Raw genomic sequence first — 26,278 nt, 5'->3', positions numbered from 1 at the left:
ACAAATGTAGTAAATGTAAATGTTCTGCTCAAATAGGGACAGCGTTCGGGTTTAGATAAACCTATACAGCAACAACATCATTATTCATCAAATTTGAGCTAGAGGAGTTAAAACAATTATATAAAAACCTTTGGTAGACCTCATGTTGGCTTTTTTCACTTCTCATATACAGTCTTAATAAGTTAAAGTTTGTGTGCTATTGAAGACTGTCTTTCCAATTCACATGACCTTTTTCTGACTATTATGTGCTTTTCTTCCAGATTGTAAAGATCCTGAACCTCTACACCCCAGTCAATGAGTTTGAGGAGAGAGTGTCTGTCGCATTCATACGAACCATACAGGTAACCTATCCTGGAAGGGGTAATTCAAATCGCATTTCTGTCCTTTATCATTTTAAAAACTACTTCAAGATATGGAGGAGAAACAGGTGAACGTGTGATCATCCTTGGAACCGAACATTCCCGGTTCGATTCCCGGCTCCTCCCACTGTGTCGAAATGTTGAATTAGCAAGACACTGAATTCCTAACTGCTCCCCCGGCGCCGCTAGATGGCAGCCAACTGCTCACGGTTCATCCATCATGAGTTGAATGCAGGGAGATGAATTTCCCGCAATGGATTAATAAAGTATTATACATTAAAAGTAAATTCCTTACGAAAAATATTTGTCTTAAACCTATATCTCAGCATCTTTGCTTGAGCAGGAAGTTAATCATCCAAATAGATCAAAAAATCTTTCATAACAAATCCAGTGGTGCACATTAAATGCTGCACACAGTAATTTGAACAGTCGGTGCATAAAGAGTTTGTACTGATCAAAAATTTGACAGAGTGAAGACTTTATATTTTAACTGTGGAATTAAATCTTAGCCATAATGCCCACTCCCTGGTTTCATCTTGTCCTTGTCCCCTCTGTCTCTCCAGACTCGCTTGCGGGACCGTTGCGAGAGTCCACAACTGCTGATGGACACTAAGATGATCTATCCTGTCACCTTCCCCTTCAACCCTTCCTCCCTTGCTCTGGAAACCATCCAGATCCCAACTTCACTCAACCTCGGGTTCCTCACACGTGTGTAAACAAATCCTCCAGGGACAGTCCAGAGTCTTACAGTATAAACATCCAAGTGGCCGCCATCAAAATTACAAAATTACAAGTCACGAGACACTTACTGACTTTACCTCCCGGAAACAATTGTCACAAAAGACATGAAAAAGTTTTCCTTTGCATCACAAACCGTTGTGATTATCTATTTCATAATTTGAGCCAATATATAAAATGAAAAAAAAATGGAAGTGTCACATAGCCATATCAATAAGTTATTGTTCTGCTCATGTTAGTGGGGACTGCTCAGCTTCACGTACTACTTAGAAAATTATGAACCACATGAGCAACTTCCGTGTAAATGAATTATCTGACACATAACTTCCAGGTCTCTTGAAATCAAACTGAACAGACACAAACACAACACATGAAATGATACACTACATGCATCTGTACATACAAACCACCGAACATGCACAGGCACTCGATGTGCACCACTTACGAAATACACAAACCCACCAAATCAGGCTGTAAAATGCTCCATCCATCCCCTGCTTGTGTAACTGCCTGCCTCTTAGAGAAGCCCATGGAACCACGTCAACTCCTCAAGGATCCGTCCCAACTCCATCTCTTATCCTCCTGTCTTTCCCCCAGATTTTTTGTATTTCAAAATTGCTGTCAGAAGTACAGTTTGTAGATCAACTCAGCAAAGCTAGTGCTTAATTTGTCATACTTGGGCATAACAGAGGGAGGTATTTGACAAGTCTCCTCATGCCTGTTGGAAGAACAAAAGGATCAAATTAAGTTGTTACAGATTACATCATGAGAGCAGGCCTTAGAGAAGGTCACTATGTTTCCACAAGGAATCACTTGGTAAGTTTTAGAAAAGCTTATTATATTTGGTCGCCTTAACAAAGGAGAATCCAAAGCCCTGTTAAGTGATCCTGTGCAAAAGTTAGCTCCCTCCTGCTCATATTGAGGATTCATTCCGTATGTTTTCATTTTAGTCTCTGAACACAGTCAAGCCAAGACAAAACTCACTGTCTGTACTATATTATTTATACATATATAAATATAAATCTGAATAATATATATCATGTATTTATTGCATTCGCCTCCATCCCCCTCCTCCCTCGATAAGTTTAGAAGCTTTCCTCCGCAGATGATCTTCATACCCAGGATGACTAGCTTGTAAAGATGGTTTTAGTTTTTCGTCCAATGTAGATTATTTAAAGCCAATATCAGGTAAATTAGTAGTTTAGTTTAATGATCTCCAGCACGGATTACCATTTGTTAGCAAATATATGGCAATTTTACCGTAGTTATGTCATTTTGTAGAGTTTGTTCTCCATGTCTGGCAGATCAAGTGTAGCACAGGTTTAAACTGAGTAAGTCAGAAGGTACAAGGTTCAAACTCTTGCAAGGAGTTTAACCTGCTGCAAACAGCGCCGTTTACACGTGAGACTTGAAGATGAGTCTCCCAGGAGGCACTGGCACCATAACAATACACGCACTACACATATGATCAGTCATACACATGTGTACAAACACATATTACACTCTGCTTGTTGCTCTTTCACAGGGGCCTTGCGCTCCAATCACCTTTTAACCTGAACATGTCTTTTTTTTGTCAGCGTTGAAAATACTTTGCTGTCAATGGATGTGCAATTATTTGTGTCAGTATTGTCACATTTCTGTATCTCAAAGCCATGAGTAACTGAACAGAATGGACAGGAATCATTTCTATGAAGTTGGTTTTAGACAGTGTGCCTGAAATCTTCCCAGCTTTACAGCAGTGTTTTTTTTTTTTCACTGCCGCATCACAGCTATTTTTGTTTTGTTTTTTTGTTGAAACCAATTCCTCACGGCCTTCTTACCCTTGTGTGGTTTCTCTTTAGTGGCCAAAACGCTCCTGTATATTTTTCATTATTATATTCCTGTGCTCAGATCTCCTGTAGGTATGGTTCATGAGATCATGAGACATATTTGTGCTGTGATCAAACCCCACTCGCCGCTGTGTGGAATAAACTATCCTGCGCATGCTGCTGCCTCTCTCTCCTAACCTGCAGTGCTTAGCTTTAACAAGATGGACCACTAAGAAGATACTAACCTGAATGCCAGTGCTCTTCTTCTTTTGGTTCCCCCCTTTTTTGAAGCTTGGATGTTGAAGTGTCAAGTGTCAAGAAATCTGCCAGTGTTTTGTATGTGTTGTCCTTTTCTGCCTTGTGTTTTAGCACTTTTGGTTTACTTCCTGTTGTGCCATTAGTATTAAAAGATTATTAACCTTCACATGAACCTTCCTCAACCTCATGACCTTACCTGTTCATACGGACATTTCACTTTGGGTATCATATTTCGTTTTTTTATGGTGCTTACATCTGTTGGAGATTGTGAGTGGTCGCCAGAACCGTGCTTAAAAAAAAAAGTCCAAAAGTGAATCTCTTGGTAAATGAATGAACATTTTTAAGTATGTGAAGGTCAGAGAAAATATTGACATGCTACTGCTTAGCGGTTGTATCTGCAGTAAAAACAAATTTTAACAGGATGAAGTATTTCATGAAATGCCTTGAAGCAGAACATACTGAAGGATATACAAAAACAAATTGGGTGGCGTGAAAAGAAATGATGTGAAGTTGTGTGTTGCTCGCTGGGACCATTGTGTTATCTACCTGCCTTTTGTTGAGTAGTTAGGATCTTTTAGGTGGCTCTGTTTTTTGTGTAAGGAGAACATATCTGCAGGTTCTGTGTGAAAAATCTGAAAGAAGCGTTTGAATGTTTAAAAATGTTATGATTTTAGCTGCACTTTGTGGACAAGCCTTATCTGAAATAGTTCCTCTCTGAATGACTTTATCTATTGTGGTATTGTTTTGCTCTCAGTGCAGTCTTTTTTCCCTGATGTAAACTTAATATTACTGTTAGTTGGTGTCATATATTGGTTGCACTGTAAAGCCATCAGTCAAAATGCACTTTTTAAAGATTGCAGATGAAGTTGGAAAAGTAACAGAAAGTAAGCGACTATAAAAGCCAATTCCACAAGAGTCTATTTTCTTTCTTTACTTCCTGCTATGTTTTTCAAAAAATGCTTTCTGTCACTTCCTACACCGCATTCCTTGTGCAAGCGGACGACTTTCCAAACTAATGATGTTTTTTCCTTTTTTTTTTTTTTTTTTACTGACACTATCAATTAATGAGAGCTAAAAGTAAGAGAATGCACACATGTATACATTATGTATGCAGCTCCAGGTGTTTTACACTGAAGCTGAGTGGGAAGGCTGGTCTGATTTGATAATAAAATAAAAACGGCACTCGTTCATTGGTTTGTTTTGATAAGAGCTGAGGCATCTTGTTCCCCATGACTTCTCTGGGGCTCTCAAACAGGACGAATATTCATTCCTCCACTCCACGTTTTTTACATAATGGTAATGTCGTAGACGTCACAATGACTGCCGTATGCTTATCTCAACTCGACCATTTTAAACATTGTTCAAAAATGGGATACATCATTAGCCCGAATAGTCGTGATACTGGTGTGACCGCACTCAAGCCAGTAAATAAGGTCTCATCTCTGACCCATCTATACATTTAACAAACTGGACTGTTTGTAGTTTCTGATAGCTGTGGTTAGTGAATGTGTTCACTGTTAAGAAACTTGGAATAAACTGTCAAATCTGTAAAAGTAAAATAAATGAACTCAGCACTGTCTGCTTGTCTGTCACCTTTTGTCCCATTGTCAGCCATGAATGCAAGAGATAATATTTTACAAAAAGGACTCACATAAATCTCATGAAAAATGTAGTTTGAGAATATTTTTTGCTATAGATTGATATTTTTTTTTCCCCAAGCCTTGCAGTTGCAGTGGCAGAACCATGGAGGTCAAAGCCCAGTCACAAGCTTTAACACTTAACTAAGAAGCTTAGTGCTCCCTCTCTTGACAATCCTCTTCACTGAACATCTCAACTTAGTTCTTCGGGACTATTATCTGCTGGACAGACGAAAAATATTTCTTGCCAGGTAAGATTTTCCCCCTAGTTGTAGTAACGACTTAATTCAAACTAATGAATAAATGTTAAGAGGATTAGTGTTTTTATTTGTGTCTTGCGAAATCACATTGAAATCCCGATTGGTGTTACAGAATACCGATTTCCATTCTCCGACATCTGAGAACTTTCACAAGGCGTAAGACACAAGGAAAGTGTAGTGATAAAAAGTAGGACTGGAAAATGCTGAATGGTTACTTCACCGTACGTACTTTTGCTTCTAATGTTCATCCGAACAGAGTGAAAGATGGCAAAATGATCAGACTGCTGCGCAATTGTATGCTAAAATATTGTATATCTATTTCAAATAAAAGAAACTGCTGCTTCAATAAAACCAGAATGTATGTTTCAATGGTGTAAGTCACAACGAACTGTTATTTGAATGTTATATTGATTATTTTGTGCTCTATTACATTCTTGAGTGTGCAGCTCCCAGAATAGCTGTCTTGCATTCCTGGCTTCCAGAGCTCAGTGGAGGATCAGGCAGGCCAGATTACCAACTACTTACATCCCTCCACACACACACACACACACAGGCCAAGTGATCACAACTCATTGCAATAATCCAAAATGCCTTTATCAAGATAAAATAATAGTGGATTTAAAATCCATCATTCGTAATCAATGAGTCACAATCTGATGGGATGGATGACCCCAACAGGAAAAAACTTCATTCATTTACTGTGCGTTGTTTTGTTGTTTTTTTTTTGCAGTTGTGTGTCGTGATCATCTGCAATCATGTGCGACCAGACGTTTGTGGCAGCCACCTTCGGCCCCTGCGACAGCTGCACCAACCCCAGCCCTCTGATGAACATCTACATCAAGAACGAGGCCATCAATTACTGCTCCTTCTGCGTGGAGATGGTATGTCCTGTTTCCTTGTGGTGTCATCAGCACGGCTCGAATGGGCGGATGGAGGTGTAGATGTTGTGAATATCGCACAATATGAAGTTTAACAGAGAAGATTTCTTCATGATTGCAAAAAATAAACAACATAATTAAAACAGCAGAAACAGTAACTTTGACTTCTGATCTCTTTTTCTGAATTTTCCTTTTGGGATTAAGTTTGCGCGTCATTGTGACTAATCTCGCCACCATTTATTCAGCGCTCTTATCATTTTGAAAGAAGTTGGGCTTCTGAAGGGGGAAAAAAAAAGTTATTTACATCCTGGCAAAAAGTGAACTCCCAAAGATTTGCCAAAACCTCTAAACACCCAAAATGTCAAACACTTGTTTACACATTTTGACATGGACTTGTTTTGAAGATTGAGAGGGATAATGAATGCAAAGAATTGAGAAGAGAGGAGCCAGGAATAATAATAATAATAATAATAATTGTTTATTTATTGCAAGAAATTACATTAACATAACAAAGTGTCACTCATATGAAATTAGTCATATATTTTTCTGGAAAAAACAAGAAGTGAATATGTAAAGATTAAAATTTAAAAATAAATCCAGAGAGATTCAAGATTCAAAGTGTTTATTGTTATGTTTACACTCTGTAACGTGTTTCAGTGTGAAATTCTTATATTGCTGTCTGCAGTGCAGCCAAATAGGTAGTGATAAATACATAACCAATAAACACTGTTGTAATGGTGCAGGGGAATGTAGACGGCACACAGAAATATAAACATTATTCAAAATGTTAACTGTATTAACAAGATATCGTCACCGTCTTACGATAATCGCCTATGTCATTTTTTTCAGATTTTTCAGGAAACACAAAAAACTGAACTATTTGACACTCTTGACATAGGTAACTTCTACTGAAGGGGTAGAATGGCACAATCTGTTTAACTGAGGATGAAGGCAATTTTGCCAGAGGGTGGTCAGCATCATGAGGGGATGATTTAGGCAAAAAAAAACAGTTTTTATAAAAAAACGGCTTAGGTGATTATTTTATGAGGATGACGATATGCAAGTTAAAGTTTAGTGCAGCTTTGAATGTGCGAACACAAAGTGCAGGTGCAGGTCGGATGCAGACGGTTCCATGTAACAGTTTAGTCGCAGGATGTAAGTAAAAAAAAAAAAAGGGCAAAAATCTCCAGGAAAATTAATGGACACTGTTGAAATGACCGGTTTTTATCACAGAGTTTAGATGGAAACAATAAAAACAGAACGGAGATTGGAAGATGAGGGCGGGAGCGCGGAGGGAGGAGGGGTCGCCCGGACTGAGCGCGGCAGTCGGCCGCAGTCAGCATCCGTGTCGCGCTCCGGGTTCACCTCTTAACATCCACCTGTCTTCCCCCCCCCCCCCCCTTTCCACGCCCACACTCCGACGGTTCTCCGTGTACTTCCCACGCGTGCCACTCCCATCCATTCATCCAAACCCCCACCTCCCCTTCCCTCCCTCCAAGATGGCCTGCCAGGGGCTTCAATCCGGGGAAACCCTGGCGACGCTGAAGCGGGAGAGCGAGAGTCTGAAGAAGAAGCTGGAGCAGGAGCGCGCAAAGCTCAACGACGTGGAGCGTAAGTGGACCGCCGTTATTTTCCAAAACCGCGGCCGTGGTCTCTCGCAAAAATGTTGCCTTTTTAAATTTCTGCGGAACCCCCTGAGCGGCTACTCCTTCATAACGCCCACACTTGTTTCTCGAGGTAACGAGTTGAATTTCCTCGTGGTCTCGAGAAAGCAGCTCGATTTCTCGCAGTGACGAGTTGATTTTCCCCACAACCCCGAAATAACGCAGCTTGTTTCCTCCTGACAGCGATATAATTGGTGCTTTATTATTAGGTGTAACTTCTGGGAATTATATCGTTATCTCGAGAAACCGTTCTCAAAATTAACTCGTGATATCGAGAAAACAAAGGAAAAAAATGTGAAGAAGGGCTTTATGGAGACTTAGAGTAACTAACATCTTTTTCGGTCTTTCCAGTGGAATAATGAGGATTTTCCTTTATGAAAAAACCCTCTGACTCTTTATTTGTATTTTGGGGTCATTTATATTTTTCCAGTGTGCATAAAATAAATCTGTTTTCATTGGGCGGTATTTGTGAGATTTTAAGTATATGGGCCAATAAAGTCCATTAATAAAATCCATTATTCAACATAAATATAATTGTGGCATAGAATTAGATGTCAGGATGACATAGGGCGGTTTGTGTACATTACTCGTGAAAGTCATGAATACTTATTAGTTGTAGTATTATTCCAATTACAAAACAAACAAGCTTAAATGCTCTGCAGGCTCAAAATATTAAGTTATTATTAGTTCCTTTTGGCATGAAATAAATCATCTTCAAAAGACCCAGATTCTGAGATACGTTTAATAATAGATTCTGACGAGAGCTTCATAAAGGCATGTGTGTGTGTTTGTTTGTTTGTGTGTGTGTGTGTGTGTGTGTGCATGCTTGCCTCTCAGTGCACCAGGTGGCTGAGAAGATCGAGGTGTTGGGATCCCTCACCATAAAGACCAGGCGTGTGCTGAAGGGTCATGGGAACAAGGTGCTGTGTATGGACTGGTGCAAAGACAAGCGCCGTCTAGTCAGTTCCTCACAGGTACTCTCCTGCACATACTTGTATAATGTTGTGCACACAGCTTACATTATTTTGATATTTTGGCATTAAAAATAGTACTGACAATGATTACATGTTCTTCTAATCTAGGATGGAAAAGTGATTGTTTGGGATGCATTCACGCATAATAAGGTGAGTAGAGAGTGATTCCTGATTTTTTTTTTATTTTTCAGTTCCTGTTGCGCAAAGTATGGTAGACTCTACATGCAATTTGGAGATACTTTAATATCTTTAGTGACTTTGACATTTTTAAAAGAGGCGGTAAAGTGTGTAAAAGTGAATTTTGGAGATGTTTTGTTTCAATATTTTCCTTATCCAAACTTTAATTGCATACACACATGAACATAATGGATTTTATAAGTTGTCGCATTTTTATTTATTTATTTATTTCATTGAAATGCTTCATCGCGCTCTAGAAAAAAAACAATTCACATGTTGGTTAATTGTATTTCAAATGTCCAACATAGAATCAACCTGAAGACTGCAAATGACAACAATGTTTGATGATGAGTTTAATGCACATCCCAGTGTGGGACGTGTTTATACGTTCAGTCACGCAGTTCCGTCTTTGGAGAAATGAAAAGGAGCATTACTTCCAGAGGTCTGGTTGCCCGATATAACCTTTACCACTCTACTGCTGTGCACTCCCCTGAAAGAGAGGGTGTGACATAACCACCGGAAATTCAAGTTTAAAGATTATCTACCCATCTGTCCCCCATCTGTAATGACAGCGTGTGTGTGCCTGAGAGCATTTTAATGGCTGTCAGGTTTCACCCTGGCTTTAACCGTCACATCTCTTGATGGAAAAGACAGAATCCCACTAAACATAATCCCTATTAATACTCGCCACACCCTGGCTTCTTTCAGCTGTGGATTGAACTGCCACCATCAACATGATTTTTTTTTCCCCTCTTCTTGTTGTGTCTATGTTTCAGGAGCATGGGTTGAACCTGCCGTGTACATGGGTGATGGCATGTGCTTACTCTCCCTCAGGTTGTGCTATAGCGTGTGGGTGAGTGCAGGGAATATGTTTTTTCCATAGTGACATGAGGCTATGTGGGAAGCTGTGAATATCAATATAGCCCCTTGAATGCATCATATAATATCTGCTTAGATTTGGAAAGCAGCATGTAAAATCCATCATACGCATCCGTATAGTGTGTCTGCAGGAGCTCAAGGAGAAGCTTTATTTAGCTTTTATTTCAAATGCTTGTATCAGTATTTTCCTAATTAAAAAATGTGAAGCTGTATCACAAGACAAACCTTTAAACATATATATTTCATATTGTAAAATTTGGGATCTGATTTGAGACTGGCTACCTATTATTATTGTGATATTTTTGTTGCAGTTCTTGTTGCTGGTTAATTTCTTTTTGAGGGGGTTCTCACTGAATTTAGGTAGTTTCTGGCCAATCTATGAGGATATTCTAAAGGTCATTTATAATGACGATTTATTCATAATTTTCCTGACATTTCCCACGATTTGTTTAACAAAAGATTATCAATCCATGACAATCAAAGCATTTTAGGTGTTAAAGAAATTGTCATGGAAGTTTTGTGCTGAGTGGATTCCTATTTAGCAACACCTCATACAGCCCGCTTTTTGAATCCAGGGAAGTGTTATTTCTAAACATTTTGACTTATCAATATATATTGTCCTGCCCTAGTTTATACCACGCACATTCGTATGCAAACTAGTGACCTTCATGTCACAAATGGACTCATTGTTCTCACTCCTACATTCTAATTACACAGTTAAATCTTCATTTGAGCGACATATTACTAACTTCTGTTGTTTTTTTTCTTCCTGAAGTGGATTAGATAACAGATGCTCAGTGTTCCCACTGTCACTGGACAAAAATGAGAACCTGGCTACAAAGAAGAAGTCCGTTGCAATGCACACCAACTATGTATCAGGGTGCTCTTTTACCAACTCCGATATGCAGGTGAGCACCAGTCTAGGGATCTCAATGAAGCTCTAAACCGTTTGAAACTTAAACATCACAACAGAACACTTGAGTTGGAGCTCCACAGTAACTCCGCTCTTCCACCACGGCAAAGGAAACAGCAAGTTTTTAAAACGAAAGGAACCCGTGTGGAACGGTGAGGCTACAGGGAGTGGAGATCAAGAAGTTGGAGGATTTCAAGTACTTTGGGTCAACAGTCCAGAAAAACGGAGAGTGTGGAAAAGAGGTGGACAGACAGATCCAAGCAGGTTGGAACGGTTGGAGAAAAGTGTTACTTAGTAAACCTAAAAGGGTTACTTAGTGATAGAAGACTATCAACCAGAATGAAAGGAAAGTTGTACAAGACAGTGGTGAGACCAGCGATGCTATGTGGACAAGAAACAGTGGCAATGTCGAAAAGACAGGAGTCGGAGCTGGAGGTCGCAGAGATGAAGATGTTGAGGTTCTCTTTGGGAGTGACCAGGAAGGAATTGGATCAGGAATGATTCCATCAGAGGAACAGCACCAGAAGGTCAGAGAAGCCAGACTGAGATGGTTTGGTCATGTACAGAGGAGAGATAGTGAATATAGTGGTAGATGGATGCTGGAACTGGAGCTGCCAAGTTGCGAGGTGTAAAGGAAGACCAAAGAGAAGCTTTATGGATGTAGTGAGAGAGAATATGACGATAGATGGTGTGACAGAGGATACAGAGAATGGGGTTAGATGGAGAAGGTTGATACACTGTGGCGATCCCTGAAGGGAGAAGCTGAAAGGAAAAGAAGAAGAAGAAATTCAAGGCTTTGGTTTTGTGCAGTATGAGATGGCATTGTGATACAGCACTTTGTCAAACCAATGACACAACTTCACGTTTAGAAAAATATAAATTTAATGTTATCTTAATTCAACCTAATGTTAGTCAATCAAACAAATTTAAGGTCATGCTGTTAAACATAACCACTCAATCTTTCCCCTTGGATATCCTCTTGCTGTAGCGTCATGAATAAGCACCAAATCCTGTTTTTTACGGGCTCAACCCGAGTTGAAACGTAAGAGGGAAACATAAAGGGAACAGATACTCATTTTGAATGAATGAACTCCATTCTGAGCCATAGTGAGACAGAGGGACACACTGGGAGAAGAAGAGGAAGAGGGAAGGTTAGCATGTTTGGAGGAGGGGGGTGTCGGAGAAGACACAAGGGGTCCTCTTTTCTGGGTTTATTTATAGACACTGAGTGGCTTTTATCTAGAAGGAGTGGAGAATGCTGACCTGAGGGCAGAACATTTAACACACACACACACACACACACACACACACACACACACACACACACACACACACACACACACACACACACACACATTTATCTGTTCTGTATCACACCATGCACAAACATGACAAAACACATCTCCTCTCTCATATGTTGTCTCAAACATAAAGACACAAGCGTGCACATGACCAAGCGCTCATGCAACCCTGTAAACCATTAAAGCAGAGCTTGAAGCACAAACGCAAGAGTGTCTATTCATCTTAAATCCGCTGCAAACTTTAATGACTCAATTCATGTTTTATAATAGCCTTATAGTGATATAGTCTAGGTTGCACGTCCCACTTAAACAATTCAAGTTGTGCACTTGCTCTTCGCTGGTGGGTTTTGAGGCACGAGATGTTCACTGAGACGTGAGTTGAGTGTTATAGCAAGGGATGCTGCATCAGAGCCATCATTCAGATAATTTGGTAATTTAATGAAGCACAAACATATTTAACATACGCAAACACACATGAGGCAGTGAGCGAAGTGATTGACAGACTGTTGTGAGGGTTCTATGTTAGATCAGTGAGGTTCTCGTGTGTGTGTGTCTCAGTAATTGTGGCTCGCTGATAATTGCGTTCATGTTGAAACCGGAGTTTCTTCTTAGAGCAGGCAGAACGTGGTGTGCTTTTATGCCAGAGGTCATCCAGCAGGAGCTCTCTAATCCACCAACCAGCAGGGATCTCTGATGCCTGCCTGTGTCTCTAAGTGACAGTAATCTGTTTTCATCAGAGGAATTGGTGACATTTTGTGTTCTTGTTCAAGCGTAGATGCATGATGTGTAGTAACAGTGTCCTGTGTAAGTGGGGAGTTAACTGACCTTTTGCCTCTTCTGTGTGTTTACAGCATGAGACCAAAAATCGCAGCCATAGCCATATTACATGCAGTCATGTTATAACATAGAGCTGCTCAGTTCCCTTTTGAAACAAATGAAAGAACCACTGTTGATTTGAAAATCATCACGTCTGAATTCTAACTGTGTGGACTTTGCATGTTTTCCACAAATCTCTTTGGGGATGTAGTTTTCTGTACTATTTTTAAAAGAACTGAAAACAGATCAAGAAATGAAAGCAAACCAGCGACCTTTGCAGAGAACATCAGCTAATTCCTAAATCAGCAAAGTAAAGCAACCACAGTTTAATCTTGACTATTTGATAGTTTCTAAGAACCTCATTGTAGTTCTCTCGATGAAAGCCAAACCATTTTAAAGAAGGCGGTATGTTTTAATACATTGGATATTTGCCACTTGTCTTTTATGTGCATTAGCGTAAACCTATTTCATCTTGATATAGTTCATGAAATTTCTTGTAGCCAGTGCTGTCTATGCAGCAAAGTGACCATCTTGTACATTGTTTACTGTTTCCTTGCGGTAATTTGTGCTTGCTGTGTGTCTGTCAGCTCCTGACCTCCAGTGGTGATGGCACATGTGCCTTGTGGGATGTGGAGAGCGGGCAGCTGCTTCAGAGTTTCCATGGACATACGGCTGACGTCTTATCCCTGGACCTCGCCCCGTCTGAGACTGGAAACACTTTTGTCTCTGGGGTGAGAGAGAGAGAAACACATTAACTTTAATCAACCAAAGCTTGTTTTTTTTTTTTTTTTTAATAAAATGAAAACACTTTGTGCGTGTGTACGTGTGTGTGTGTGGCGTGTACGTGTGGCTTGTGCGCGGTGTTATCAGGGCTGTGATAAGAAGGCCAACGTGTGGGACATGCGCTCTGGCCAGAACATTCAGTCTTTTGAAAGCCATGAGTCCGACATCAACTGTGTCAAGTGAGTTTGGTTCTCTTATGAAACTGTTTCTCTCTGATTATAAAAAGTGAGATATTTAACTTACAACTAAGTAAGCCATGAAATCTTTTATCACATTCAGAATGAACAGAGAATGGTTTTGGTGCTATGTTAACTATTACAGTTTCATTAAAACCCCAAAACAGATGCATTCCATTCCACGTTATTTAAATGTGTCCGTTTCACCTCTTTTGTGTTTTGTCTTTAGTGACAGTGACTGGTAGTAATTGGACTTGGCATTATACATTCTCTTTTATTGGTGTTTTTCAAAATTGATGTGTAGAGAAGTTAAAATCATAAGTTCGAATCATCAAGCAGCCTTTTGCTACATTTCTCATCAGCGCCGGTGATGTTAAGACCTAATCAGAGAATCCTCGAAACCAAATCAAACATAGAGAACTCGTTCTTGTGATAAAGATCAAAAAGAGAAAATGCCGTTACATATCAGTCTACTCTCGTTTCACTATTTTGTCATGCTTAGGTACTATCCCAGCGGAGATGCATTTGCCTCTGCCTCCGATGACGCTACAGTGAGTCACGTCATTTGTATCTCTATCGATGATCATGCATCTGATGACCAGGTCGACATGACTCTGTTCACCCAATCAACATCCGACGCCTGAATGGAAAAAAAAAAACTGCTATTGATTTATTGACTGAAACCCACACTTTCCCAGAAATCAAATACAATTAAAAAAAAAATCGCACTTTCACCACAATTGTTACAAAAGCTGCGAATACCACTTTATTTTCTAATTACTTTAAATTCAAATGTTAAGGGTCATGCAGTGATTATTATCCTGCTGAAAATATCTGGTTTCATTAACTACGTGTAATGTCAGACATTGCCAAAAAAAATGCTATGATAAATGAGTAGGTTCACAGAGTTTTGCCATATGAGCAGAGTAATGTCATCTTTTACTTTCAGTGTCGTTTCTATGATCTGCGAGCAGACCGCGAAGTTGCAGTTTACCAGAAAGACAGCATTATATTTGGTGCTTCTACTGTGGATTTCTCACTGAGTGGTAGGCTTGTTATCAGTTCATGAGCGCCACAATTTCATTGTTGCATTAAATCACCTGACTTGATTTCTGAGCTTAAAATCTAACTGCCACATCTTGTGTGCGGTGCAGTATACTATAAAGATAAAACTATTTTCAGTAAATGAATGCAAATGTACCTTGGATCTCTTTCTCTCTGTGACATCCTTTGTTTATCACTACTTCCTCATATTACAATACTTCCTACTTCCTCTTTTATGCGTGAATGTTTAAAGTGCCTTCGTTCACTCCCCCAGGTCGCTTGCTCTTTGCTGGTTACAATGACTACACCATAAATGCATGGGATGTATTAAAAGGAACTCGAATTTCCATTTTATTTGGCCACGAAAATCGTGTGAGCAGAGTGAGAGTGTCACCTGATGGGACGGCTCTCTGCTCGTCCTCATGGGACAACACCTTGCGGGTGAGGGGTTTCCCAAAACATTCCAACTTTATCAGCAAACTGTTGTTGAATTTTCTTTTTTAATGCATTTGATCCAAACGCTGATAATGAAAATGAGCCCTTAATTTGAGAAGTGTTTCTTCCTCTTTCTATATTTCTCGTGATTCAAATCTGTATTTTTTACAAGAAGTCACATCAAAATGCAGGTGTATTGGAGTTTCAAATTCCTTCTTTTGATTTGCACTAGCATTAACATTTTTTTTGATGGGAGAACAAATGTATATAAAGTTAAACTTTTGTTGCCTCCATTTTGAGCCCAAGCAACATAAGACTGTTTCTAACTGTAGTTGAAAATGTCTTCATACCAAAAAGCAGAGTCTTTCCGAAGTAAATATACTATATCTAACAGAATCTAATTTATTTGATTATAAAACTCTTATCTTTGTTTATTTGTTTAAACTACCTTCCTTTCTAATTCTCCTCTCCTCTCTGTTGCAGATTTGGGCCTAGATTGTTAGTAACATTTGTAAACTGATTAAGGTGGCATCAGCAATTCATGAGTGCAGAGACCGACAGTTTCTTCTGGAGATTAACATTCTGCATGTATTTGGAAGAAAAATGCTGAGTCTAACAATGTGACATTCACACAAGCACAAAGTCCAATAAGAGATTCCTCTGAATACAAATATATTGTATAGTAAGTATATTGTGGGTCTACCTTTGAACTGGGGTTTGTAACCGTAGTTGTTTTAAGTTTGGTGATGGATACCATAAAAATGAGTTGTTATCGATAGATTTTCACAATCGTGCTCGCTCCTGTCACCTGTATCACATCTGTCAAGAATCCTGTGTATTTGCAGTCACTACACAGGCTCTTTGCCATAGTTTGTGTTGTTATAAATATTTGAATGTATAAATATTCAAACGTTGCTGCAGAATTTTCATATTTCTAATTATAAGTATAAAGTAATTGTACACATACTGGAACCTCAGTAAAAAAATTATGTTAACTCTATTAATTCAATAAATATTTAAAGTATCTTTTGTGTTGTTTTGGAGTTCTCTTTATTATACATATATACATATATATACATATATATATCTAATTTATTTATTTTTGTTATTTTCTTTTTTGTTTTTTTAAGTTTTCTCACTGTCCATCCAATGAAAACACAGGTTGTCTTGCTCGTGGATTAATATTGCATTATCAGAATGTCTCTTGTAGAAACTATTTGATGATTCCTGTAGATATAATTTGATTTTGATTATTATTGTAACCTTTGCAACACAACTAAAGATGTTGCAAAACATCAAGGTTAGGTCATATGAATCACCTTTGTAAGTTATTCCAGTTACTGAGCTCCATTAATTTCCCATTAGAGTCAGCAAAACATATGTTGAAATTCCGCTCAACAAATGACCCTTGCTCACTGTAACATGCAGAAACTAGAATTTAGTTCTCCATGTAAAAAGCTATATTTTACTTTAACTTAGAATAAATTATGTGTTATTCATGATTACGTATTTGGTCTATTTTTTTATAAAAATGATTTTAAATTGTCATTCAGGGATGTTAAGATCTATTCTCTTTCATTCCGTACAAAATGTTCGAAAACATCTGTAAGTGCAGCTGACAGTGTTTGTCCATGAATCGATATTGACCGGAGTGTCCATCTGACACGTCCTAATATTTTTAAACTGAGTTTCAAGGTCTCTTCCACATCACCATTGTGTGTAAATTAATGGATCGTTATTGCTCAATATTGATCTATTCATTTATGTATTGGTTCTATGATCAGTCATGGTGAATCCAGCCTTTAGTTGCCTAAGAAAGTCTTGCTGAGTCTACCTGAGCATTCAGAGCAGGTAAAGGTTTAAAAGATTTTAAAAAAATGAAAGAATAACCACCTTGCAAAGAAAAAGAGAAAGCAAAGAAAGAAAATGGATTTTTGTCATTGCAGCAACAATTCCAATAAATGATAAAAAACTACAGATCTTTTGGTTAGATGGACATGTTGTTTAACAAGGTTTTATCCTGTCAACCTCTTCCTTTTAAAGTGGTAGTGACACCAGGATGTAAATGTTCATTCATTTGATTTCATTGCATCAAATATAAAACCTCTTTTTTTGGAATTATAAAAATATTGTAGTTTTATAGTTACTACTTTTGTAACTATTTGTTCTAAAGGAACTTTTACAAATAAGCTGCTTAGACAGAATTTGAGATCATCTTTGTTTGGCCAAAAATCTAAGAGTTCAGTTGGATAAAAGTAGAAAAAAAAACAAAAACTGATGTGATCACAGAAGCTGGAAAGAAAAATAAAATAAGCACAGCAAACAGTAGTCTTGTGATCATTTCATTTGATCAATTTTGGATATTGACTGATACAGTTAATTTTTGTTAAGTTATAATTTATAAAAATCAATACAAGATTAGAGAGATGTTATCAGAATGTAATCAATTCAGACCATGTAAAGACGTAACGTTTCCGCTTAAAATATCCGAATAGTTAAAAATTCCCCGTCAATCTGGGGTTTTAAACATTTTTTTTATCAATAATCGCTTCTCTTTCGTCACGAAACCAAGTGGTAGTGGTGAAGAATTTCCGGGTTTCCGTAATGAGGGGGCGGACAAAAGCCTTAAATCCTGAGCGTGGCGAGAAAAAGCTTGGAGGGCGCCGATCAGGTTCTCCTTCCGCCGCACGGATGTGGAGAGAGCAGTCCGACACCGCCGGGAGGGTAAAAGCTTTTGTCTCACTTACGCGTTAAAATATCCGTCGTGTTCGCGTTAATACCTTCTCGACCGCGGCCGTGGGATCAGCACGGCCTCGGGTGGTCCAACGCCGGTGTGGCGGTGTGTTTAACGCCTATTTCCCCCTCGGGGTTGCTGTGCCAGTTTGAGTCGCTCAGTTCAGTCCTTTGTGCTCCCATCGTTCCGGTTACCGCATCCGGCTAGCAGAGTACACAAGTCATAACCTCGTCATAAACTCATATCGTAACAATTAAATCTCCCGACTACTATGCCGTTATTTTCAACTATGCAATGCTATTATTATCACCAAATGTTGCCGCCGGTTTTGATGATTTTTCATTGTGTGTTTTCAGTTTGTCGTCAACTGCTAGCTTAACGGCTGTAGCCTTCTGTCTTCTGTCTAGCTACCAACCTGGTAGAAACGTCGGCTATTTTACACCTGTTCGGAGATGTCTTTTAAACTGAAACTGCTGTTTATAGCATTTAAAAGATATACAAATAGCAAGTCTTACGTTAAAGTGAGTTATTGAAAGGAACCGTCCTAAATTACTGTGTGCTCACTCTATAATAGCCGTTGGGCTCACAGCTGAAAGGGTTGTAAGAAAATGGCTAATGAAAGCTAAAATGAATGGAGGTAGAAATACTAGCAATTCCGCTTATTGCTTGCTTTTCTTTTGTTTAACTATCACGTCAATATTTTCATGTCAAGTTAACGCTGTCCGATTAATTACTTGTCTAATGTGACTGTTGTACGTTGCCTTAGATAGTAGGTAAATGCACCGAAGTACTCCTTAGTCGCCATTGTATATGTAGTCTTTCGTTCCTCAGTTCTTCCTATAACTAACCAATGGAAGTTGATGCTAATTCAAGAACTATCCTCTCTTGATAGAAAATGCTTTGTGGGCTGAGGAGAGAGACTATGGCTCTGGCAGAGGACTACCTCTCCCAGCGTTGCAAAAGCCCACGGCCAGCCCCCCCACCTCCTAGTGAGTCCGCTGCTGCAATGAGGCGCCTGGCCGAGCACATGGAGAACCAAAACCAGGTCCAGTTCCGCTCACTCGCTCAGGCCTTCATCAGACAGTTGGGGCCGGACCCCTGCCCCAGCCTCAGGAAGGTGATGGAGGAGCTGGTGGGAGACGGACACTTGAACTGGGGGAGGGTTGTGTCCCTTTTTAGTTTTACCGGGGTGCTGGCTAGACTTCTGCTGGAGCAGAGTGGGACGAAGCCAAGGCTGGACCTTGGACAGGGGCCTGGATACTGCAGGGAACTGGCAGAAACCATAGCTGATTATCTTGGAGAAGAGAAGAAAGACTGGATGTTGGAGAATGGTGGCTGGGTAAGTGTCAATCATGATTCACGCAAAAAAGCCAAATAAGTCATTGTAACACAGATGGCTGAGTTTGTTTCTTTCCTTTCATTATTGCAGTGGGCTTCAAGGCTAGTTTGAGGCTTTTAAATCCCTGTTTTACAAAATTTTATGAGTTAATATGTGATTTAAACCACTGACAGAAACACTACTTGCTGCTTTTGCATTGTTTCAGGTATGTGTAATGTGCTTGTAAAATGTAAGCAGTTTCAGTGCAAATGCTCACAGGAAGGTCAAAATGTAACATGGCAAAACATCACTTTTCAATATGACTATATGCATTGTAAAGCAGAAGAATTAAATGTCAATAGAAATTAAGTAGGGACTATCCAGATTATAAGAGGTAGCAGTATGTTTCTCCGTTTTGCTTCACTGACCTCTTGTTGACTCCAAGGTCCACTGATCTGTTATGAAGTAAAAAGAAACAATCTTTCCTTCATTGTACTTGACAGAATATTAGGAAACCAAACCAACCTTGAAGTAATGTGACTGAACTGCTTTTACACCATCAAGTAACTTTCTGAAGAATAGTTTTATAAAAAAAACGTTTTAATGCATTAAATCATGTGGTGTCACCATGATCACTGCCAGTATTTGAGTTCAGGATTGTTGAGCCTCAAGATTTTTTTTTCCAACTTAATTATAGCTTCTGAAATCTTAATTTCCCCACTGTGGAATGATTAAAGGAATATTCTATTCAATTCTTTTTTGTTTTGTAAATGGCTTGCAGGGAGAGATATGAACCAAAAAGCCTTCCAAAATGAACAGTTGAATGTCTGTCTGCTTTTGTGAATGGGCTTCCTCTAGCCCCCCTCCTAAACCCCTACACAAACACACACTCCTCTTTCTTCAGCTGGCAGCTGCCCCCAACAGACAAACCAGATATGCCAGATGGGCTTTGTACTAACAGTCAAAGCTTCAGAGCTTTGGGTTGAGCATCGTCCATATTGAAAGTTTGTGTTGCATGTGGTGAAAAACAAATGGCCCGAAGGAACACCTGGAAGCTGAGCAGGTGCTCACTGGTTCACTCTGAAGTTCAATAACAGTCAAGAGAAGCAGCTGTGGGAGGGCCTCACCTTCTCCAGTAGCCTTGACACGACTATGAAATCATTCGACTAGTAGGTCCTGCAAACAGTATAGAAAGATGGGTACTAAAACTTGAACATTGACTTTGAACTGGTTTGCCGTCAGGGTTTTGGAAAAGCAGCAGATGATCGGAGAAACTAAGACCAGTATCAGGTGTTTGGTGAGGGAAAACCCGGTGTGACACAAAAGATGTTCTAATGCTATTTTGGTGTGCTGCTTCTGATAGCCTAACTTGTTTGAAACTTTGTAACAATTTTGTTTTTCACAATTGATAAGGTTGTCCTTGTATTTTTAAAAAGTACAATTCAAACCAAATATTCTCCATGTTTAAAAACTTCCAGTTTCAGGATTAATCAAACATGGTGTTTTCTCCTCACAGGAGGGATTCTGTAAATTCTGCAGAGCCTGGGAGGTTAGCAAGGACTCGTCCATGAAGACAGCGCTGTTTGCTGCAGCTGGAGTCGGCCTTGCTGGACTAACCTTCCTCCTGGTGCGCTAGGTTGCATTTTTACATCTTATCAGTTTTTGTTTTCATTCCACAATTCAAGTATAGATTTTGATGTGAATGCTGCAAAAACAGGTGTAATCTGTAGTAAATTCAGGGCTGAATGTTTCTCTGACCACAACTGCTGGCATTTAGTCTCTTGCTCCTTCAGATTGTAAAAATTCTCTCAAATGCCTTCAATGGAGGAAGTGACATCAGTTTTGTAGATCACTGACAGGATTTCAACCGAAGCGCAACACTGCACAAAATCAATTTGCTTTTCCAGTTTTGGTTTTAATCAGTGCAGCTAAAGCAACTCTTGATTGCAAGTCTCACATCTTTTGATTTCTGAAATTGTCAGCTGCCTTCACGTGTTTACCTGACTTGTGTATGTGGTATAGAGCATTCTAGTGTAGAATGTATAAATTAATATATATGAAATTAAAACTGTAAGCAGTGGCTCCTTTCTTACTGATTCATAGCTGATTCAGTTTTGTTTATTTTTTAAATCTGTCTTCTTTTCATGTGAGTGTCTGACTTCATGGTCACCAGAGCTGAAAGAGCCGACAACCACATGAGGGTGCTATGTTTCTCATGTCAAGCTACAAACCAGGGACCAATTTGACTTTAAACATCTTGCTTTTAGAACAAGCAATTGTTACAGAAGCACACAGATATCTTATATTTTTACATCGTTTTGTCGTATTTATTTGTCACTGTTTTTGTAATAAAAAAAGCTGATCATACAAGTTCTGACTCGGTGTCTCCCATGTACAGTATTTACAGGTGAATCCCTTGGTGTTTTAAGGAACACTCCCAGGGATTCAGCAGATGTTATGGATATTAAACACCCATTTTAAGAGCTTAAAGATGCAAATTTTATAACCACAACATCTGCTTTCAGTTTGTAATTCTATAATCTGATAGATTTTGAGTTGTTTTTTTTTTTTTTAATCCATCTCTTAAAGGTTTCCAGTAGTTTCATGGGATTTATTGTCAAAGACAATAAATAGGATGACTGGGAACCTACACAGACAAAATATGCTGTGATCTTTAAAGCAGACTGTTGACAAACATGCTTATGTGATATTATTGACCAAACAAACATTGGTCAAACTCAGAGCAAAACATCCCTTCCATTTTGAGCTTCAAACTGTTGGTGTAAATAGTTTGTATAGCTTTGAGTTTCCCTTCAGGAAGTTGTATTTCAAGTTTTCTATTCAAGTATAGTCAAATAAACAAGAATTTTGAAATCATTTTGAAATCCAAAAACCTGAACTACTACTTGCTCAGATAAAAAAAATCTGAAGCTTATAGACTAAATATATGGTACAAAGCTGTGTTTTGTCATGCTTGGCAATGTTTCTACTTTAGTTATCTTCTTTCATTTTTTTCCCCTGAGGGTTCGCCACAGCAAATCAACCTTCTCTAACCCTATTCTCTGTATCCTCTCACTACATCCATTAATTTTCTCTTTGGTCTTCCTCTGGACCTCCTGTCTAGCAGCTCCAATTCCATAATCCGTCCACCAATATATTCCCTATCCCTCCTCTGTACATGACCAAACCATCTCAGTCTGAATTCTCTGACTTTCTCTCCAAAACATCAAACATGTGCTGTTCCTCTGATGGACTCATTCCTGATCCTATCCATCCTGGTCACTCCCAAAGAGAACCTCAACATCTTCATCCCTGTGACCTCTAGCTCTGCCTCCTGTCTTTTTGTCATCGTCACTGTTTCTAAGGCCATACAGCATTGCTGGTCTCACCACTGTCTTGTACACCTTTCCTTTCATTCTAGCTGATAGTCTTGTATCACATGTTACCCCGGATACTTTTCTCCACCCATTCCAACCTGCTTGAATCCATCTCTCCACCTCTTTCCCACACTCTCTATTTTTCAGGACTGTTCACCCAAAGTACCTGAAATCCTCACTTTAGTTTGAAAATATATATTTCCTCAGCATTCATTTGTTTCAAAAACCTGAGGTCATCAAAATTTTTGAATTAATGAAAACAGCTTGATTATTTGTCAAAAAATTACAGACGATCTCAATCTCTTGTGAAAACTGAACATTTAAACAACTATGTCTAGGAAATAATCAGGCTAAAGTCTCACCAAAAATGATTTAATCAGACAGATTCAAAGGTCTGAACAGTTACTCTTATTACTTACTTGTCGGGATGTTGTTGGGGTCACATGGGCCTGATGGAAAATGGGTATTGATCTTCCCTGGGTCCAATCAAAGCACCAAGTCATAGGTTGCTCAAAGGTTGTCTGTGTGTGTGTCCTGACCTAGATGACTTGAGAACCTGAATATGCAGCAGTATATTTTGCATCCAAAAGTATAAATACATCACATTTCTCCATTGATGTTATTGATTTCTAGAAGGTGAAGAAAAGGCAGAGTCAGAAACGGGTGTCATGAGACTGTTTATTTGGTCAAGTAACAAACAAAGTCACTGTTACAGAAGAGGTTCAATAGCTGATTTACAGTATATAATCCAAAATTCTCAATGGGGGGTGTGTGAACACACAAGGGTCCAAAAAGAGCATCAACACTTAGATTGCATAATTCAACTCTAAACATTCAATCTAAAGAACCATTTTAGTTTCCTGGAAAACTTAAGAAATTGTCATAAACATTGTATTCAGTAAAACCAACAGCTCTAAAAACTGAAAAACTGCTAAAAACTCAAAACTTTTCTGTTAAAAATGTTGGAAAAAAGGAAAGTAACTTTCAAACAACCTTTTTATAAAGCCACAATTATATAGTATATTCATAACATTTGGTGATTTTATTAATATTAGACTGGAATTTTAAACTGACAGTGTTTGGAGCTTCAGTCCAAATAACAAATCTCTATTGACTCAGGGTTGACAACTTGGGGGACTTTTTCTTTCTATTTATGATTTTTAGAGGAACAGATGTTCAGGATGTTTATATTTATGGAACAGATAAGCCAAATATCAAGCTATAAAGTGCATTAAGAATAGGTCCAATCAAATCCCTGCCTGATTGCTGAATAACATTTAGGAGTTTTGCATGCAGAAAAAACAAGATGAAAAAAAAGGGATGGACTACTGTTTAGCTGCAGCTGTCTACATTGTCTTGTATGTAAACAGCAGATAGACGGGAACTGCCTCTCAGGCTGCGCTTCAGCTGCCAAGCTTCTACAACATCGTGAACACACCTGCAAGTTTTCGGTGTGAACAGTCATAAAAAGAAGTGCAGATCTGTGCTGGCACGTTGGAGCAGCTCCCTTCATCTTCACACAGAGGAACTTTCTTTTTGACACATTTTAACATTTGCTTTTTAAGAAAATTTGTGAAATAAAGCATTTCTGCTCCTGCAGTGTGAATACAGCTATTTTATCCGGTTGCACCCAACAGGCACCAAATGGGCACCTATTGGGAAGCTAACCTCAGCAGCCCCCAGCCAGGCTGCTTTTCACCATCTCCACGATCTGCAGACACAAAAAAAAACCATGATCTCATGCTCTGCTTGTCGCAGAACTAAAAGCTGCATTTATGAAGACTTCATTCGAAATTCACTTTAATCATCGAACAATAAAACCAATGTTTACTGTGAGCCTTTCCAACTTACATATTGGGTAATAGTTGATAATCAAAGTGAAGCTGAACCACAATCATAATAATTTGACTCAAATCTAAAAGCTAGTCAAGACAAAACATATTTATTCTCTTGACCAAAAAGAAAAATACTTGACTTCTACCTGATCTTAGAATAATATAACTCAAAATCCTGCCTGGATTACTTCAAACAATCCAATAAATAAAGACACTGCAAATGAAAGGTATGTATTGAGAAAACATACCCATCTGATATCAGGAAATTGTCCTGTACGCTGTTTGGAATGGATCACCTTCCCGTTCAACAACACCTCAAAGCTGCCTGAGGGGGTAGAACGAGATTTACAAATTCAAATTGCAAGTAATTCCTGTGGGACAAAAACAGCATTTGACGGAGACTAGAGAAAAGCCTACAATAAAACCATGGCACTAGGTGGTCATTTTTAGTGATTATGCTTCAAGTCATTTGTAATCAACTTGATGCGATCACTGAATTTTTATTTGCGTTTAAACAGAAAATACAGCAAAGCCAAGTATAACAAGAAGAAAAATAACCGCCAGCAGCCACTTGGGTTAAAAGTAGCAACAGGAAGTAGACTCTACAGCTGTAGTAACTTTTCTTTGTAACTGGCGGGTTGCTCTAGGATGTTTAACGGTTTCTGAATGTAGATTATTTAACATCAACAAGCCTTTCTTCATCAAAATGGATTTTCTAAGATTTAAACTGCTGTTAAAAACAAAAACAATGGAAGGAAACCACAAAGAAGGGGACTCTTTTCTTTTCTTTGTTACCCTGCTGAACCTCCTTCAACATTTGTGGCATCTGAAGTGCAAGATAAAAAAAAAGAAGAAAAAAGGAGGAAAAACTGACTCAGTGAGGGAGTTGTCTCCCGGAAATGGCCCTCAAGTGCAGTCTGCAGCTAAAATGCGACACCCAGTGGTTTGATTTAATATTATAGCCTGTAAGACTTCCTGGCAAACGTGGAATCCACGCACAAGGGACAGACAGACAAGACAAGACAACACCTCCGTGGATCGACGCACCTGGTGGACCATGTGACTCGGACACCGACACGCCCTGGATGGCGTTCAGGGCGTCGGACAGCTGCCGGAAGCGGCTGGAGGAGCCTCATCCTGCGCTGTGACGCAGAAAAAGAATCAAACTTGACAAAGGTTTTTCGTTGATCTCCTAGAATCCGCCCTTAATGGATGGAAAACACTTGCCGCTAGAAATAACAAGTCACGTTTTATTGTTTAGAAAAGAAAAAAATTCCCAAATTCCAAAATAGATCTGCCGCTCAGGAAATGAAAACAAGACCTTAAAAAAACCGGAAAACGTAATTGCCCCATTAATTAATTCTCCAACAAAAAAACGGGAGGTTTGGGGTCTCAACAGGGTGTGAGGAAAATAAACTGCAAATCCAAATTCTAGGCTTCTCACGGAAGAAAACTGATTTTTTTTCCCCTTGATTAATCCGTTCTACTCACCCATATTGAATGCTGACGTGAGCCATGGTCGTTTTTTTTTTTTCCTCAGGCACCAACCTTTGGTACGGCCGATTAGAAAAACTCAAATCGAAACTGAATAGAAACCAGTCCTCGCACTTTATATAGGCTGGTCAATGAAACCACGCCCCCTCCACAGAAGCCACGCCTAATCCACGACAAGCCACGCCCAGTTTCGAAATGACTGGCGGTTTGACCACATCAGGGTGCGTCCTCTTTTGAAACAGCTTTCAATTAAGGGGAAGTACTGGGATTATTGTTTTCAGACTTAAAAGTTAACTCATACAAACTTTTCGGAGAAAATGAACATGCATGATGTATTTTAAAACTTCGAATGACCATTTGTATTAACTAGAAGTTGTATTTAAAAATGATCTCATCTTAAAAATGTAACTGAAAGAAGTA

At 39.0% G+C, this 26,278-nt stretch overlaps 3 protein-coding genes and 1 long non-coding RNA gene across 6 annotated transcripts in view; 3 read left to right on the top strand and 1 right to left on the bottom strand.

Moving 5' to 3' along the window:
* The window catches only part of myo5aa (myosin VAa), a 51,207-nt gene extending 46,467 nt beyond the window's left edge, over window positions 1-4,740 (top strand). For all 3 annotated transcript variants that reach the window (XM_086174541.1, XM_086174540.1, XM_086174539.1), the window contains 2 exons: window positions 261-341; window positions 923-4,740. In XM_086174541.1, coding sequence (XP_086030667.1) covers window positions 261-341; window positions 923-1,075 — 234 coding nt within the window. In that variant the 3' untranslated portion in view covers window positions 1,076-4,740. The remainder of the gene's footprint in view (window positions 1-260; window positions 342-922) is intronic.
* On the top strand, window positions 1,096-16,126 carry gnb5b (guanine nucleotide binding protein (G protein), beta 5b). Its single transcript, XM_086174542.1, has 13 exons — window positions 1,096-5,051; window positions 5,791-5,941; window positions 7,438-7,549; window positions 8,440-8,576; window positions 8,685-8,726; window positions 9,530-9,606; window positions 10,408-10,540; window positions 13,250-13,393; window positions 13,533-13,624; window positions 14,124-14,172; window positions 14,571-14,667; window positions 14,940-15,106; window positions 15,584-16,126. Exons 2-13 carry the CDS (start codon window positions 5,816-5,818, stop codon window positions 15,593-15,595), a joined length of 1,188 nt encoding a protein of 395 aa, XP_086030668.1. The 5' UTR covers window positions 1,096-5,051; window positions 5,791-5,815; the 3' UTR covers window positions 15,596-16,126.
* Window positions 16,127-17,691: 1,565 nt separating this feature from the next.
* bcl2l10 (BCL2 like 10) lies at window positions 17,692-21,522 on the top strand. Its single transcript, XM_086174543.1, has 3 exons — window positions 17,692-17,824; window positions 18,727-19,173; window positions 20,669-21,522. The coding sequence occupies exons 1-3, from the start codon at window positions 17,705-17,707 to the stop codon at window positions 20,786-20,788; spliced, it is 687 nt and encodes a 228-aa protein (XP_086030669.1). The 5' UTR covers window positions 17,692-17,704; the 3' UTR covers window positions 20,789-21,522.
* A 1,671-nt stretch (window positions 21,523-23,193) lies between these two features.
* Window positions 23,194-25,977, bottom strand: LOC147218000 (uncharacterized). Its single transcript, XR_015108855.1, has 4 exons — window positions 25,856-25,977; window positions 25,412-25,506; window positions 24,613-24,689; window positions 23,194-24,240 (listed from the first exon to the last, which is right to left on the bottom strand). It is a non-coding gene; the product is annotated as an uncharacterized LOC147218000 (long non-coding RNA).
* Between the last annotated feature and the right edge of the window lie 301 nt (window positions 25,978-26,278).

The sequence above is a fragment of the Fistularia commersonii genome, chromosome 27, assembly GCF_037954325.1.
Source record: "Fistularia commersonii isolate RoL2024-O1a breed Wild chromosome 27, RoL_Fcom_v1.0, whole genome shotgun sequence".
In the NCBI taxonomy this organism is placed as follows: domain Eukaryota; kingdom Metazoa; phylum Chordata; class Actinopteri; order Syngnathiformes; family Fistulariidae; genus Fistularia; species Fistularia commersonii.
Note: the sequence above shows the minus strand (reverse complement) of the source record. Positions and strands in the feature narration are given on the sequence as shown.

Excerpts from the sequence above, each read along its gene's own strand:
- gnb5b (XM_086174542.1), top strand. The coding sequence starts at position 5,816 with ATGTGCGACCAGACGTTTGTGGCAGCCACCTTCGGCCCCTGCGACAGC. Across the intron at positions 7,550-8,439 it reads AAAGCTCAACGACGTGGAGC|TGCACCAGGTGGCTGAGAAG; the intron begins GTAAGTGGACCG and ends CTTGCCTCTCAG. Across the intron at positions 13,394-13,532 it reads GAAACACTTTTGTCTCTGGG|GGCTGTGATAAGAAGGCCAA; the intron begins GTGAGAGAGAGA and ends CGGTGTTATCAG.
- bcl2l10 (XM_086174543.1), top strand. The coding sequence starts at position 17,705 with ATGAGGGGGCGGACAAAAGCCTTAAATCCTGAGCGTGGCGAGAAAAAG. Across the intron at positions 17,825-18,726 it reads AGTCCGACACCGCCGGGAGG|AAAATGCTTTGTGGGCTGAG; the intron begins GTAAAAGCTTTT and ends CTCTCTTGATAG. Across the intron at positions 19,174-20,668 it reads TGTTGGAGAATGGTGGCTGG|GAGGGATTCTGTAAATTCTG; the intron begins GTAAGTGTCAAT and ends TTCTCCTCACAG.